This window comes from Ciona robusta, chromosome 2 (genome assembly GCF_009617815.1).
Source record: "Ciona robusta chromosome 2, ASM961781v2".
NCBI classification, from domain to species: domain Eukaryota; kingdom Metazoa; phylum Chordata; class Ascidiacea; order Phlebobranchia; family Cionidae; genus Ciona; species Ciona robusta.
Window position 1 is genome coordinate 3,393,891 of NC_143236.1, and position 17,310 is coordinate 3,411,200.

At 42.6% G+C, this 17,310-nt stretch overlaps 1 protein-coding gene across 5 annotated transcripts in view; it reads right to left on the minus strand.

Moving 5' to 3' along the window:
- LOC149740197 (roundabout homolog 1-like) overlaps positions 1-17,310 on the minus strand; it is a 40,705-nt gene that overhangs the window by 12,944 nt on the left and 10,451 nt on the right. For all 5 annotated transcript variants that reach the window (XM_089872035.1, XM_089872034.1, XM_089872037.1 and 2 more), the window contains exons 4-6: positions 1,998-2,152; positions 1,317-1,437; positions 34-175 (exon numbers count right to left, since the gene is read on the minus strand). In XM_089872035.1, coding sequence (XP_089728161.1) covers positions 34-175; positions 1,317-1,437; positions 1,998-2,152 — 418 coding nt within the window. The remainder of the gene's footprint in view (positions 1-33; positions 176-1,316; positions 1,438-1,997; positions 2,153-17,310) is intronic.

The following is a 17,310-nucleotide window of genomic DNA, read 5'->3' on the forward strand; positions in this document are numbered from 1 at the left end:
GTGCACACATATGCCTACAAAGAGAGGCCAAACCTGCTTTGTGATGGAAGACTCCCTCCATCTTTCGACCATCTTATCCTGGGTCGAGGATCACCTTTTACTTGGCACTCTAGCTCCACCGTTTGACCGGAAACAGCTTCCTGGCTAGTTGGTACGAGGGTAAACTCTGGTTTAGCTGAAGAAATAATACAAATATATTATCGCATTTGTTTAAGTCTAGGAATTTGATTTAAACGTATTAACAAAACACAGTTTTTTTTACATTTTCCTCATCCATAACTGGAAAATTCGGAAAAAGCCAAAAAGTGGTTTGTATTTATTTTCTTAGTTTTTGTGTCGCAACATTCTTAAATTTAGACAGCAACGTTGCTGAAAACGTTAATGGAGAGCGAGGAATTATTGAATTGGAAGGACCATATGACGTCACCCTTGCTTCGGGGTAATGAAATATTAATGTGACAGAGAACAGGCGAAAATTAACACAGCGCCGATCATCGGCCGCCAAATCCATCTGAGCGAAGAGTTGAATTAAATAGTTATTTAAAGGTTTTAAAATTGCTTTTTACATAAAAGGCTCAAAAGGGGGACTTTAATTACAAGTTTCGAGCTCGCTTGCTTTCGTTTTCTGTGCCGATGCTAAAGCGTGTGGTCTAGTTCAACGTAATTCTAATAAAGTAACGCATTAAGTAGTTAGGACGTGAGTTATGGTACGTCAGTTGCAATTTGCGTTTCGTGACGTTGATCCAGCGTCCACGGTTTACGAGCCATTTTGGCGAAGCCTTTAATTCAGTATGGCCTAAATTAGCGGTGCTGTGCATTAATATGTGGCTTTTATTTGGCGGACCCTGTCGAACCCGGTAGTGTAAACACGAGGGTACACACGGGAGGCCATGGTGGGCAAATGGAAACAACAGATGTGGCGAAAATCTCAGGAGACTTTCTATGGTCCGTATGTGGATTCGTTGCATATCCCTATACGTGAAAGCTGGATATAATCCGCACTCAAACACCGCGTACAGCTTGCTCAAGCACAGCTGTGATATGCCACTTTCTCGATGGAAAAGGATTTTCAAAATGAAGACGGATGCAATAATTATGACGGCATTTTACTCGAACATTGGGGCTTCATACTGTCAATTGTCTATACGCCCATGCGTATCGGTATTTTTTCTTAATCACGCATGTGACAGTTGTGACAGTTGTGTAACACATCAATACTCGATGGAGTACTATTTCTTGTGTGGAAACGAAATATCAATATATATACCGTCTCATGCATTTTATACATGAGAATAAATAGACATATTTTCACAAACCTTGAATACGCAGTATGGCAGCAGTGCTTACTCTTTCCCCAGCACTGTTTGATGCAACGCACTCATACGAACCAGAATCTGACTTCTCTGCTCGTTGTATGACAAGATTTCCATTGAGAATCTGAATAGAAATATTCGGCGCTCAATTACTAAACACTATACACGTCCTGGATGAGACTTGATCAGAATGCCTTGATCTTTCGGGAAATGTTGTTTTAGGTGTTTACATTTTCCGCGCCGCGCCTACGGGACAGTCTACTTAAAACAAACTTGACGGACACGGTTAAACGGAGTTGCTTCCGAAACTCGATACCAAAAAGAGCGAGATCAATCGAAGCATTTCAGTTCGCTCGCCAAACCACGGCCGTAACAAAACACCAGCAGCAATTTCACTAATCTGATCCGTTCGCCGATTATGCGTAAAGCGTAGTTCGAGTGACGGGGTTGGAAAGATTATATCATTCCAATTATCGCGGCCGTGTCGGCCAAGTAGTTAGACGCTAATTCATATTTGAGTGGAGCCACACCGTTGGGAGAGGTAATCATTCACGGCATTTCAATGTAGCACACATATAGTGATTGTATCGCCTTCAAAAGGTCGCGCTAAAAATATCAGCAAAATTAGTTTAACCACACCAATATGTCACTGTTAAAGATTGGAATTCTTGAATATTAAAGTACCTGTCGCCTGCTGTTTGTTGAAACTGGTACCATCTCTTTCCTCCAAGTGATGGTGGGCTCTGGGACTCCTGAAGGACCCTCACAGACAAGAGTCACCTTGGTACCGGATGCCGCGACCATGTCATCCGGATTTCGAACAAAATCTTCACCGATGCCTGAAAATAAAGAGCTTCGTAAACAACTGCACACGTTAAAAACCCAACAAGTCAAAATATTTAACCTGTATAAATATTAAATATATCTAACAAGGGAATAGTGGGAATCGTTATGAAAATTTATTACCAGCAAACGTAGCTTCACTGTAGGTATCGATTAGAACTAATTGGACCACCCAATATGCTAAAATTTATCAAGTCAATTTCGGATGTTTATTATAACAATATTATAATCCATGGTCGATCCTTATGAATGTACGTTTGTTGTTGCGTCGCATTTATTCAATATTGTAACGATTATTTTTGTTGCAATTTCCTGCCCGATGAGAGCAAATTGTAATCGCCGTTTGGTAAGTAAATTTGCGACCACCCGCAGCCGGCGGTGTTTCTTTCGTCGATATCCGACCCAATAATTCGCCCAGCAACTCATCTAACGACGCTCCAATTTGCCCTGATTTTATTTGCGCACTGAACGAGGATGACGTAACGAGTGTAGCCAATTGTGGGTAAAACTCAAAACGACCACCGCCAAAAATGGCGTTGCCTGTCCAAATCAGAAATAACGCCCCGTCGTGATGTGGCTTTTGGCATCAGGAGTGTTAACAAGGGATCCTCCCGAAAGATTTTTCGCCATGTTTGGGGATTACTAAGAGCGTGAAATCTAAACAACACAAATCGCTAAGGGGTGGGCCGTGGGAGTTGCAAGATAATGAGTAAAATATTAGAATCTACTCTCATTACGTCCAGTTTAATCCTGCAAACTAATCAGATGCGTTTAATGCGTGACAAGAAACAGACGGTCGATCAATACAAAGAAAACCGATTAGGAAGAAAATCAAATCTAAATAAGCAACGTCAAATATTAATATTCTCTGCGCGGTTGAAAGTTCAGAGTCGAGAGCCACAATGATTGGTTTTAGTGGCACCAGAAATAACCTAATTCGTTTTCGCATGAGCAATTAATGCATATTTTGCTCTGAGTGAAAAGGAACTCATTTATTTGAGAAAAAATCCCAGACACCACTCGTTTATACCTTTGACAGCAAATCAAAAATTGAAATTTGGGGAAAAGGTTTCTCGTTTTAAATCTTCTTCCTGTCAAGATGTTCAAGTTTACGAAGCTGTGGTTATTTGTTTTCGTTACCGGCATAAGATGACGTCATTGTTTTACACCACGTGACGTTGGAAGGCGACAGAATGCGGAACGAACTGGATCGACTTTCGCCACACGGAAACAACTGTGACGTAATCAACCATTAAGTCACATTGTTCACCCGGCATGGCGTATGTGGTATTCCGCAATTTTATTTTGGCTTTTGGCATATAACGCCTTCTACGGTTGAGTAAAGCACGCCCACACAACAGAACTATACAACAAAAGTTTGGTAAATTGTCATAAATTGTCCTCAACTCAGTAAAAAATCGAGTCCCGAATTTACCAACAGTATTAGGGTTTTGAACCATATCTCCTGGGAGCTTAGACCGCTTGCATTAAAACATAGTTGCTACATGTTCTTTGTTTTGCAGAGCAATAGACCGGTACACCAGCGATCAATCACAGCCACGTAACGTCTCTATAACCGCAAAGGTTTTAACAGTCACGAAATATGAGTGGAATCTTTGAGAATTTAGTGACCCATACAACTGGGCTAGTTTGTAAACTACCAATACTTCAATACAGCATAATAATGCTTTTGGGCAGTGACAAATACAAAGCATTTTTGAAACCAGAAACTGGGGTGCGCCTGGCGAAACCAGCAGGGTAATGAGCTCGTTAGGGTGCTATCATCTTGCTATCCCACTTTGTAATTGACGCAAGGGTGAACATTAAGTGGTAGACAGATGATTATCCTGGTTTTGTGAGGCGCAGAGACGAGTTGGCTGCTCTGCAAAGACAAAACACCCACGCAAGTGAATACGACGTAGCGGCTGAGTGATTTGGTAGTCGAAATCGAACACCGATGCCCCTTCGCTCGTCGTTGGGTTGATGACAGTGTTGTGGTGTATTAAATTGTCGTGTTAGCGATTCATTTCCGTGCTTATAAGGTTAGACATGTGCACAGTGCTACGAACGGTGTTTCCCGACTTTGGAAGTTCAAATTCTCACGGTGAAAGAGTGACGAACGCTCGCTAAGGCGTCTTCTCATGAAATAGGATCAGGGCGGCTTTCCACTCCGCTGAGCGCGAAGTCTTCGCTAAAATAATTTACTCCTGATCCGGTCGCTATCTGGCGCACTGGACCGACCTGTTACTTTCTGCAGAAGGCTTGACTTCGTTCCTGGCAACGGAACATGGATCTGGCCAAAGATTCTGTCAATTTTAAAGCGCTTATCCTTTGACTAATGCGACAAACGACAAAGAGCCCGGGCATGCTGGTGCTGAGTGAAAGGCGTCGCTACACAGGTGGTCTTCGTATAAACTGATAATATCTGCAAGTCCGGTTCGATCGTTGTGCGGCAGGCGAGGTATGAAAACGAAGCACCACAGGTCGTTAAATGGGTGGAGGGAAATCGCTCCCGTAAAACGCCGCAAACGAAACGAGATCTGGAGTTATCGCGACATTTCTACCCCGGTAAGTAAAGTGGCGGGTCCGTGACGTTCATTATCTTATCTCAACCTTCAATCGTTTCACTATAGATTTCGGATTTCGTTTATTTAGCGGGTGACTCGCTGTTTTTGTTCTCCCACCGCAAAATATAAACATTGGGAGTTAACGGGAATTTAGCATTCAGTCGAAAGGATACAGCGATGATCTACGATATGTACGTTTAGTGTTGTGACTCAGTTTGCTGACCCTCCTTTGTAACAACGGCCCACGTTACATTCCCAAGTTACCTTAAATCCAGGCAGCTTAGCAAACACTTGTAGGTGCGGACGTTGTTTGGTCATCGAATGTGTCATATTTCGCAAACGGAAAGTAATAAAAGTGGAATTAAATTCCGAAGTACTGTTTTGTAAGAGTGATTTGAAAAGCGGCAGGTTTTAAATGTAATTCGCCATATAGCGCCAATCGAACACTATGCAGTCGGGCTATTTTGTTTCGGCGTTTAGAATAGCCGGGGATTATAACCTGACGAATACTTCAATAACTGGGCCAGCGTAGTCGGCGCCGAGCGTAGTGTTATAGCGGCGAAGTGGCCAGTGCAAACATCACCTAATCCCTGCTATGCGAATGTTCAATTATTGCGTCGGCAAAAGTACCTTGTGTTTGCGATGACACCACCTGTATTGAACCAGGAATTAGGGAGACCGGGATTTCGTGGACATCGAAAGCTTTCGCACGGCATTACAGATCCCTAAAATCCCCAGGGAAGCTTTTTGTTTTAGGACAACCCTATCTTTGTACATCAGTTCCGTTTCCAGGTTGAAACACTAGACGGGAAATAATTTCCTGAAAAGGGATGCGTGGCGACTTCCCCCCTTGAACCGGTACCCTGATGACGTAACTGGTTCGACCGCGTACGCTTTAAAAATTCGATTTTATTCATGTGTTTTCGATGATGTTTCCATGTACGACAAGGAAATGCGGTTTTGGCGACATGGGCAAAACCAAAGACGCCGGGTTACGAAGTTTAAAAAACCGCGAGTCGAAAGGCTGCGGATTCGTCAGCAAAAAGTAAAATTAAAATAGAATTCAATTGCTTTGGTTGACAGTGAGCCGGAAATGCATGTACCGAGCTGCACTCAATAAGCTTTTTATGTCGAGTAAACAGAAACTGTTTCGGAACTATCAATCCGTCAGCGTTAGCCGTCGATCAGTTAGCGAAGTATAGTGTGGCTGCGAACGGTAACCTTACCCTTGTATAGGTCCCAGACAATTAAGCAATGACCCTTTCAATCCACTCAACGCTAAAACGGCTTCCACCGTTGAAAGCAACCCCTATAAGTCGCAACCTGTTGCTGAACTTTCATATTCACTCAACCTTGGACTAAGTTGCAACCTGAAATAACAACCAAGGTCGCTGATATGCCATACAGGATATGAAACGTCAAAATTTGTCACCGCAGTTCAAATATATAATTAAACGCCACTGATTCAATTTCAAGGACGTGTAACTGTTTAAAACTAAAAAAACGCGTTTTTTTCGAAATTTCCTTCTATTTCCAGACTCCAAGTCTGACATTTTCCAATCAAGCCATTTACATGCCTTAAAATAGCAACCAACGAAACGGTTGATGACGCACCTGCCATTCTAAACGGGCGTTTCCAGCTACAGAAACTCCAGCCAAACACGCATTACAAGTTCAAATATGTGAAAAACACAACTGTGGGCTTGGTATTTCTCCACTAACCATCCAGTAAATAAGTTGATTTTTTAATGGGCCAACGACGTTTAGGGCACGATGCGCTACTGTACCAATAAGCGTGACTACACCAAGCATTTGAATTAACAAAACAGCTGCCAGCAGACCTCTTACGGTTCATGTTCTTCAAGCGAGTGCCTGTACAACCCAGGTTTCAGGGCGAACGGTTTGGTTGCCAATGTTTTGTGATGTGTTGACACCAGCAACACATTTTAAACCGTTGTCGGTTGATTCATATTGCACTAAGCAAAACCGGAACCAAAACTGGCAATGTTTTGTCTCTTGCGTGTCTAAAATACGGATTCCTAGTGGTGGCCATTGCTTGGAAGAAGACGCGGGCAGATCGAAGTTAATTACAGATAATTCTGGTTTAATGCCAATTGAATTTGCTCGTTCGAAAATCAATGAACACTTCGCAGTCTTCCGCTACTAATTCTATTACGACGCCCAAAGTTGTGGCTAACTTGGCTGGGTTAGTAGAATACCCAGAGTTCCTTGGTCCGAAAAATCAATAGAGCCCTGTGTAACCAAAAAGCCATAGAGGGAAGGAATCGTAATTGCAATAATATGTAATCTCCGCGCACGGCCGAGTCGATATACCTACTCACGCGACAGTGTCCTTTGGGTAACGCGCTGTTGCGTTTGTTTTGGTTCAAGCGGGTGACGAGAAACTAACATGACAGCTGAGAATCGAACCAGGACCACTTAATATCTTTTGCAATGTTGCCTTAAACAGATACGAAACAAATGAAGCAATATCCTCTCTGAATACACATGCATGCTAGTAAGTCGCGACAACGAAATGCTCAAATACCTGTTTTAACTTATTTAAACAGCCCAAATCAAGCACATGCTACGGTAGATTTCTTGAAATATCATAGAGTATTATGTCACTTAAAATTGTCACGGTAGTCTTGTGTAAACGTTAAGTTACATTTCTACAATGTTTGGAGTGAAAGCAAAAGCTGTGGCGCAGATTTCGGTCAAGAATTGGTACGCCTCGTTTGCTTACTGTTGCCCCAGACGTGGCCCCTGTTCATGGTCACTTGGTTTCAAAGCAAAAGTCAGCAGATGAGTTGACTTTTCAGGACTGCTTTTTGTCTGATATAGACAGCAAGTAAGAGGGTTCAAGTTTTTATGCGATTTCGGGTCAAAATAAACGTTTTAAAATTTTCCATATTTTCAATAATGCTGCAAACGGCAATAAAACACCGTTGCTAATACGTTTGACACAGATTGCATGGGGTTATCTAAATTACACGAAAACATAACAAATCTATAAGTGTGGAGTGTCTGCACGTACAACATATATCCAATAACACACGACGGCGCTGGAATGTTAAAAGACCTCGTGCGAGTTATGAAAGTTCGATAAAGGTGAGCAATGTACACAAGTTTTTTTCGAGTACCACTTTGAACCTTTGCTTAGTTTTCATAGCGGCGTTAAGCCAGGGACCCTCCGCGTACATTTAATCTTTCGCTCCGGGTGAAATTCCACGCTGGCAGCAGAACAGGCACCGATACTTTCTTTCCAGGCGAGCAAAAACAACACGAACGCCGTCAAGGATTATAAACTGTAGCGACTCCAAAATAATCTATTCAAGTTGATATAGAACCTAGGTCCTGATCGACCCAAGCAGAATTCAAAGAATTTCAAACCACGTCGTTCAATAGCTGGTTTGAAATAGCATTACCAAGTTCATTTTAAAGTCACTCTTGTCGCTTTTTTAGTCCTTTGTAATTTTCAAGGGGACAATAAATATATTCCTGTTTGTCGATTTTCAGTCGCATTGGGACAAGGTTATCAATTATTCAAGAACATGTCATTTCGCACTTGTTCGATTGTAGGCGTCGATGGATTTGCTGTAATATTAAACGACTGACAGCTCTGGTGTTATAAATTCCACGGAAATAAACACGAAAACGTCGAATCGGTCAAATAGGAGTTGGATAAATAACTAAAAACAATCCGTATTTAACCTTCCAAGTACACAGGTCACGTCCAGCTTATGTACTTATAGTAAAACCAAAACGAACACTCCAAAGTTTGTTTTAACATTAAATGCTTTGTTCTAAAGCACAGGGTCCGCTATTCTCGGGTGAAGCGGAAATGGGGCAGCCAGTCACCCCCTCTGTGCCGGAAGCCGCACCCTGTCACTCACTATAGGAACTCCACCACAACTGTGGTTGAGACAAGAGAGCAGTTTTGAGCGAAGGTTGAATCCCGACCACCTAGGTTGAGATCTGCCGTTCAATCAGCCGTCAGTCTTATTGGCGTGAAATCTGCTTTCAATGCAAGGTTGTAATTTCCTCTTGATCCCCTTGAAAGATTTTATTGTTTATCGCAATTAAAAGGAGGCGGCGAGTCTGAGCCTACCTTCCTACCACATTCCTAGCCGGCAAAAACCGGATCAATCCCGCACACGTGAAATTGCGGAGATGATAAATCTGGTAATGACGCAGCCACGACGCCAAAAACTGTGCACGATGTAACTTAAGAAAACAATACCACACAAAGACACGGCAAGCTTTGTTATACAGGATTCCTGGTACACAACTACCCAGTGGTTGGGCAAGCAAAATTGCGTAATGTGTCCCCCAAGCTTTGATTCGCCGCTACGCACGAGAACAGCAATGTAGATTTATCAGGCTCGTTCAAACTACCGAGAGCACTCAATACAAGTCTGAGTCAACATTTCAGCGTCCGAATTAACTTCGTAGCTTGCCACAGTTATTCGAAGACAACATTTGCAATACCGTTTACGAATAAAATCGACAAAACACTCCCCGAAAATGAATTAAAGGTGTTACGATCCAGACTATAGGTTGCAGGTATATATATATACACTGACGATAGACGTATAAAATTCATCAACTAATACGAGCTGTATTGTTCCTTTGATGCTGATGACGCCTGTCGACATACGTTTGTTTTGTCTTAGCGCATTTCTTGCCAAATTCTTAACAGGAAACACAGGGATTCCGAGCAGGCGCCGCGGAAACGTAGAACCGTTGCGATTACGCCAAACCACTTAGCCGCAATTTGTGGTCAAATTCAAGCGAAAATGGCATTTACATGTGATGTTTGTTTTGTGCTTTTTAACAGGAGCAACAGCAGCTGCACATAATGTTGCTGATCTTATATGTATGGGCCAGCGCAAAGGGCGGGAACGCGAATTTGCAGCATAGTGTTAGAAACGTCAAAAATGTAACTCTCACCAGACCGGAAACTAAGAAGTAGTAGTAGCTAGCGGTAATCGACGCATAAAGTAAACATATAAGTACTTCAACAAACGGTCGTTTTCCTACTTAAACGTGTTTGACTTCGCCCGATGTGTTGTACTTTCGTCTGTCCGCTGCCGTTTCCTGTTATGGGCCGTTTGGCTACCATAGTTATGTGTTGTTTAGTCGCCAGTAAAAGCTGAAATAGTTAGCTCTTATAGGCTTGATTAACAATAAGTGAAACATACATCACGGCAATGATGATTTTGTACACATAACCGTCACAGTGGCAATTTTCGCGCGCGATAACGAAACCGAGCCAATTCATTATAACCATTGGTATATACTTTTCTCTGCAACGTGCTACTGTGTAATTAGTGGTTGGGACATTTCCGCCAATGTAACGCGTCGTTTCTGATAATATAAGCGTGAACTGTAAGTTCTCTATTCAACCGGTAAGTTTTAGGCGATATTTATAAGTCAGGATTGCCATGTAAGACCAATGAAATCTAGAGCGCATGATACTTGACCAAGTATTACAAGGCGTTGGGATATAAGACCGGTAACATGGATTGAACGCAACTAGGTGAACAACGGCTTATCCGCCCATAATCTCTCTGGAGCATTTTAAGCATTACAAAAAATCATTGAGCCATTTTAATGGTTTTGCAACTGCCCATTTCCCAAGCATTAAACCGCCTAGAAAACTCGCCGTGCGCTCATTAGTCATGGCATTGCATGATTTTGCAATAATAGTTGGCAGGGCTTCACATAATGAGAAAAACAAATTCATTTGCCGGTTAGCACGCCAATTACACGTCTACTTTGTCATCAGCATACTTCGGTCCTGCTTGGTATTTTCTGTCATACAAAGTTTGCCGAAGCAATTTGCGCATCTTACTTTCATCATGATGGATGCGTTTTTAACTGATTTCTATTCCGACATACGAAGGGAAGGCCGACCTGCTATTAAAAGCCAAGGTTTACGCGAACTGAAGACCGCGGAAAGATTACAGCAGTAATCTCTACTTAGCACGAAAAACGTCCATCTCAGGAACGGGAGACTAACATTGACAATGGATGAGATCTTAAATGGAAGATATACGATGAACGTTATGTGATATTATCTCCGCGTATCATGTACAACTGATGAATACGCTGCGTCGAATGCATTATGCACGATAAAATATGGATCAGAGATCAAAACTACGATCGCAAAGCATCGGGATCTGTATTGGTAATTACACCTAAGAGATTCCCCACCACTTTTACTGCTGAAGTCGCTTGTCAAATTCGATACGCCCAGCACGATGCTGTAATAAATTCGCCACCAGCAACAAAGTGAGTGGCTGCGTGATGACGTTATCAAAATTAAGCAACTATTGATTCGGCAGTCCGTGACGTTGACGTTAATACGTTTTGTCACAAGGTCCGCTGATAATGCGGTTCCGCCCGGATTTTATTGTCGGGGGACGTGGCCGGTTGTCTAGCGTTGCTACGAGGAAGGAGAAAGTCTAATTCCGTTTCGTCAGTTTCAATTTACATTCAAAGTTATTGCTACGTCGGGAAGCTTGGTTATTTTAATGACCGCAGCTCTGGATTCACGTCGGCAGCCAAATACACATTAAAAACCGCTGCCTTAACTCAAATCGGGCTCGCTGAAGATTGACATTTATGAAGACGTCACTGTCACATCCTTGAAGATTTCAAGTTAAAATAGAACAATTATGTGTGCGGTACATAAGCTTCGTATCCTACCGGCCTACGAGCGAACTGATTCATGCCGTTATTGGTCTTAGTCACCAGGATGCTGGGTTAACTCGCCACGGGAAATCCATTTCGAGTTTGTTGATATGTTGAATGAGCGGGAAGATTCTCAACGGAACAGAAAACATTCGAAATCGTGACGTATAAGGAAGGTCGTTACCTACCAAACGCTGAAGACAGTTGAGTCACGTAAATGACTTTTTATGTCGTACACTATATACTCGCCGCTTGGTGAGAATCATTTTGCGAAACTTTACCCCATAACAAAGGACCGATCCATCACAATTTTCTGCTACAAACGTCTACGTTACATGTCCACAATAAAGGCAAATGACAAACTCAGATAGACTGACGTATAATAGGTTACTTGGAATAAAAGGAACTTTTCGCATAGTTAGCATTTTATCGGGACATTAAATTTGGATAGCATCAGACAAATGAAAATGTAGCAGATGTTATAATATGGGTGGGGACAAGCCCTAAAACCTAATACTACCATTACGACAACTGGTATAGGCGTATTACTGGCAAAAGAATAATTCCAATCGCAAGGGCCAAGCTGTTTGGCGAGACATAACTCACTTGGGAGGCAAGCGGAAACTCTTTGGCGAAAATTCAATTACAACTTATCGAGTCAGGTTACTGCTGCGTGAGTAACACAAGGACATTGCGTAAAGTGTGGTCAAAACGAAGGGTTTTAGCCATTGAACGGTGACTAAGATGGCGATAAAAACAGCTTCGACACAAAGTTATTGGGGGATTAACGATCCGTGACGTCTTGGTCGCGGATTTTGCGACAAATCGTTCGTGTTGATAAATATGTGGGTCTGGCACGTGCAATCAAAGTGCTACAGGCCGACTATTTGGTTTTAGGCCCGACATCGGTGTATGGTCATAAAAGGGAGGCGGAAATGTTTTCATTCCCTAAACAGGGTGGCAAATCTAAGGCTCCACTAGATTGCCATCTACTGCGGGCACGGCGTGTTAATTGATGGGAAATCAGGCCGATTCGGCCTCGAAATTAGCACTGGCCTCGATCTACGTAACAAAATCTGCCGGCGGTGGGAGTAACTAGCAGGTGAAAGTGAAAATTGCAACCACGGCAGACATTTATCGCGGCAAAATCGAAAACGTTGGAAAGTTTACCGAGAAAATTAGGCAGCGGCGTAATTAAGTCAAGTGGCTGATGATGTGTTTATAGTTTGTCCAACATTTTCTGTGAAACCACATTGTAACCTGCAGGTTGAAATGATTTGATAGCAGATATTAAACGCTCAGGGACAGGATACTTGATTTAATACGACAATCTTAACAGTAAATCTTACATCTTATGTACACAGCATTTCCTTTCTCATTTTAAGGAAATCGGATAAATGCTGCGAACTGTAAAAAATTAAAACGCCGACTTTGAAGTGCAAATGTATCTTGACTGTTTGCCAAACCAGCACGCGTTCGCTGTGGCCCACACAGTAGGGGTTGTCGTATTTTATGGATCTCTATTTGTCAGAATATCGTGCCACCCGCAGCCTCAAAGTACAGTAGCAGCCTAGCAACAGAATGCCAACACAGCAGCTGCTTAAACAATAGCAGTTTATTGCTATTTAAGATAATATATGAACTACAATATAACACATAAAACTCCGCTGACGGTCCAAAGCAAATTTGTCACAAGATGAAAGGACGCTAATTATATAATGGCCAAGGCTGCCCAAGTTAATAAAGAGGGATGATTTACGAAGCACGCTGGCAGTTAAATTGATCTAACTCATAGATGATTATATTGACTAAGCTTTTTGATGACTTGAACAAATTGGAATTTTAAATAATATGCTGAGAGCGCCCACAATTATGAGAGGTCAGTACAAAAACTCCAACAATAAAAGCACGCCTGGCCGACCAAACAATTTGGCAAATGTCACATTCTCTAATTGGCAAGAAATTGTGGATAGCCCTTCGTCCTTTTTGTTCCAAACCGCAGAGCCATTAAGTAATCATACAAAAGAATGGGCTAGATAGAGGAAAGAGGAAATTACTGTTGCTCCTGTTACAGTGATACACCAAACACAGAAACCGTACAGGATTTAATTTCCGCATTCCGACGCTCATGTACTAAGGGCAGCAATGAATAATGTTTAAGCTTGCTGTTTGAACGGAATCGGCCTTCCGAAATATCTTAAGTTTGTTGGACAGATCGTGCGACGGATCAATCGTCTGCGGTCGCCTTTCGTTTGTGAACTCGCGGCGGCAACTTTTCATTTAGAGAATCCATACGCAGGCTAATCCCAGTGACGTACATAAACCCCATTTTAACCTCAGCTGAGTATGACCGGTAATCGACATCAAAATAAAGAAAACGTTTGAGAAGTATCCACACACCTGTCTATGCCCGGCCCCCGCGCAATAAATACCGCCCTGAAGCAAATTACAGACAGAAACCAACATCGAGACAACTTAAACCGCGACTTAGGGCATTGCGACGTGCCTGGCCGCTTTGAAATATGCTCAGAGACACCTGTAGCCTTTGTTGGGGAAAGAAATCGAAAGTGTACGAGGCGCGTGGCGCGCGTAGGTTGCTTCTAATAACTCCACTGACGAGTTATTCCAGGTGTGCGATTATTACTCCCAACTTGAAAAGCCTAGGAAAAAGCGTCTGGCTGTAACGTCGATTTTGGAGTTGGGGAAACTTTGCGGTTACGACAAAGTCCGTTGAACTAACTCGGTGACTTCAAAAGGAACTTTACCTATATACTCAACACGGTAACGGCACGGCAGCCAAATTTATTACCTAACTGACAGATCCTACTCCCATCGAGTGATAAGGGAAAATTAACTTGGGACGATTTAATAAGCGAGTTTACTCAGAGAAACCGGATCAAAGCGGATTTATCCAGTTTAAAGGGGAGTCAATCCACTAGGCCAACTATAAACAGTCCCGTGATCTTAATAACCATAGGGATATGAAGAATGTATCAATTCCTATTTGTCGGACACAGTAAACACCAGCTTAAGAGTTGTTTCAATAAATCTGACAGGTTATATCTTCAGTAGGAATTTAAACGAATCGATTTAACCAGAAAACCCGTGTGGATTGAGTTAAAACGTACTAGCACATATGTTCGTTATGCTAGAACATTGACAACAGTCGAACGAAGTCCAAATATAATGGCGGCCATGTGTATTTAGGTGGGAACAGATACCACTACGTGACCGTAACAATACAAACGTGCGGTAATGGGGCTTACATACACATATGCTCATTTTAACAGGCGTATGTCTGCGCTCTCTGGATATGGTTAATATATTGTGTCGTGTTGCATGTTTTGGCAGATGGTAAGAACAAGAGAAATATCACAAACTGAACAAAGTTATACGGGACACATATAGCACTGTGTGGTATTGCTGTTTTTCCGTCGGTCCAGCGCTTAAAATAGTTTTGTAAAATGCCACGACCCTTCCATATGCGGTTTTTGCTTATTTTAAACGGATCACGTCCCCCAATATCTCGGTACAAGAGTACAAACAGTTTCCAGTTGTGTGGGAACTCTGAAGTCACCAACAGTGCAAAAGTACAGGTTGCTTAATATAGTCTTAGGAAGGTTCTTAAAACCACAAAGCGACGCCTAGCTATAAAGTATTCATTAAAATCCAGCACCTGTCCCAATATTTTCGACTATTCTCTCACGGCCTCTGAAATTGGGTGATATGACGCGGCGGTGAAAGGCAAGTGAATGCCCCTTATCCTGTCACGATGCCCTGTATTTCGGCCAATCAAGAGTTAGTCAGCCGTGTCCGCTGACCGACCGATCCATCAAAGCAGGGTAGCGTACATCAAACCACCGTTGGCAAGGCGACGAGTGAAACGTTTTCTTTGCTTGGCGACGAAGTATCAAACCAATTCGATTCTGTTTTTATCCGACAACTAAAAATTTTTTTTTATATGTTTGTGTTTTGCAGATATCGATTAGAAAACTGCTAAAACAATTCCGTGTCGCCAAATTTACACAATTTAACATTCCACAATTTTATGATGGTTTCAGATTTCTCGCATGATTTCCGTCAGTAGGGTAACGCAAACAAATATAACAGGTGGGCCTGTAATATGACCACTTTCACAGAGCACTTGGGGTTAAACGGGCCGTACTGCTGATCAACTGTAAATGAAAGCAACGCATGCGAATCATGCGGAGTGGGAAGACCGTGACCCTGGAACTGCAGATTTTTTCTACGGAGTCTGCTGCGTCGTGTCTCGTTTAAAACAACTCTGCAATCGAGCTCTAAAAGCCAATGAATGCCAGGTATTGGGTGAAAGCATTTGGAAGCGTTTGTGGTATACACACTGCGTCTCCCTGCGGTATAAACAGGTCGGTATTTAGACGAAAGCAGATCGAGTCTCGGGTAGTAACACTCGACGATTGACAGGCTTATAAGCTTCAAAGGCCGTCGGTCTGCTAAATGGATTTTTTAATTATACCGCTGGCAACGCGTCTTTGCGGTGAAGGTCGTCGTGCCGTGAAGTCATCGAAGCGGTGACGCCTCGTGAATATTTCATTGCCCCATCATAACCAATGTGCATTCAATTAGAAGGGCGGACTAAGAAGAATAGCGATGAACATACCATAGTATCCATCGCACACATGGCTCTGAATTATTTAGATGGGATCCAGGGTAATGAGGTATCCCTCCTACAGTAGAGCAACTAACCTTGCTATAGGATTATATTATAACCGGCTGTATCCAATCTCGCAATCAGTCTAAGACTCTAAGTGAAAACGTGGATTATTGAAACGCAATCCTGTCCTGGTGTGGCGCTGAATAATGCATTAGATATGAGCTTGTGAAAATAAAAACTCTTTGAGGCCCAAAGTTCATTAAAACGGCTGTTGATACAGAATAATAGTTTCAAGGTGCAGTTTTTGCCATCCTTGCAGGCAGAGGATATTACCGCTGCTAAATGTACGGAGTTCATGACACTGCAGCGCGGGTGCATGACGTGCGACATTAATTTGAACCATAAATGATTCATTTCCGATCATCGTCCCGAAGGGGATCAACAGTTAATTCTTGGCCAACCTATTACGACATCTGAAAGAGCTAAAGACCGGTAGGAATCTGAACCTACCGGATAGATGAGCACGATGACCAGGACGGCCAAACATTATGAGTTAAACTCAGGGTTGGGGGTTGACTCGTTTGCAACCTGACCCCTATTATCTTATCGTGACGTGTCAACAGCTCGACAGGCATTGTCCGTATTGAGGTAATTATCTTCGATTTCGAGTTCTTGTTAAGGTCGCGAGTCAATTTAAAAATGCCAAGATAAATTTGGACAAAGAAAAAGAGAAATGACTCGATTTGATTGACAGCTGTATGCCTGCACAGCCGTGGATGCGAAAGATAAAAGGGCTTTGCTCGAAATCCTTTTGTTCTAATGGGTTAATTTGGGCCGCCTTATTAGCTGCAAGTTTTCGCTAGAAACACATTCACAGTGCATTATGTGTTGTTATGTGTAGTGGTAAACACACTAAGAGGTGTAAGTCGACCGAAACAACAGACATATTACGCAAAGAAATCCGATACTAAAAAGGCGACATAGGTCGTCAGCACCTTCCGCCCATGCTAATAACTGTTTACAAACAGGCGTTCATCTACGAATACTGTTTACCAAAAGCGCATTTTGCGACACAAAGTGTAGCATTCTGCTCGAGGGAATTCTCGTGCAAGCACCACATGCATATATATACAACCTCTTACAGACGCCGGGGCGACTCGACTGTTTTGGATCCTGGGCACCGGTAATTTGGTTAACCCTTCCAATAAACGTATGATGAATTGGCTCTACATTTCTGCTCCTTGCATCTGGTTTG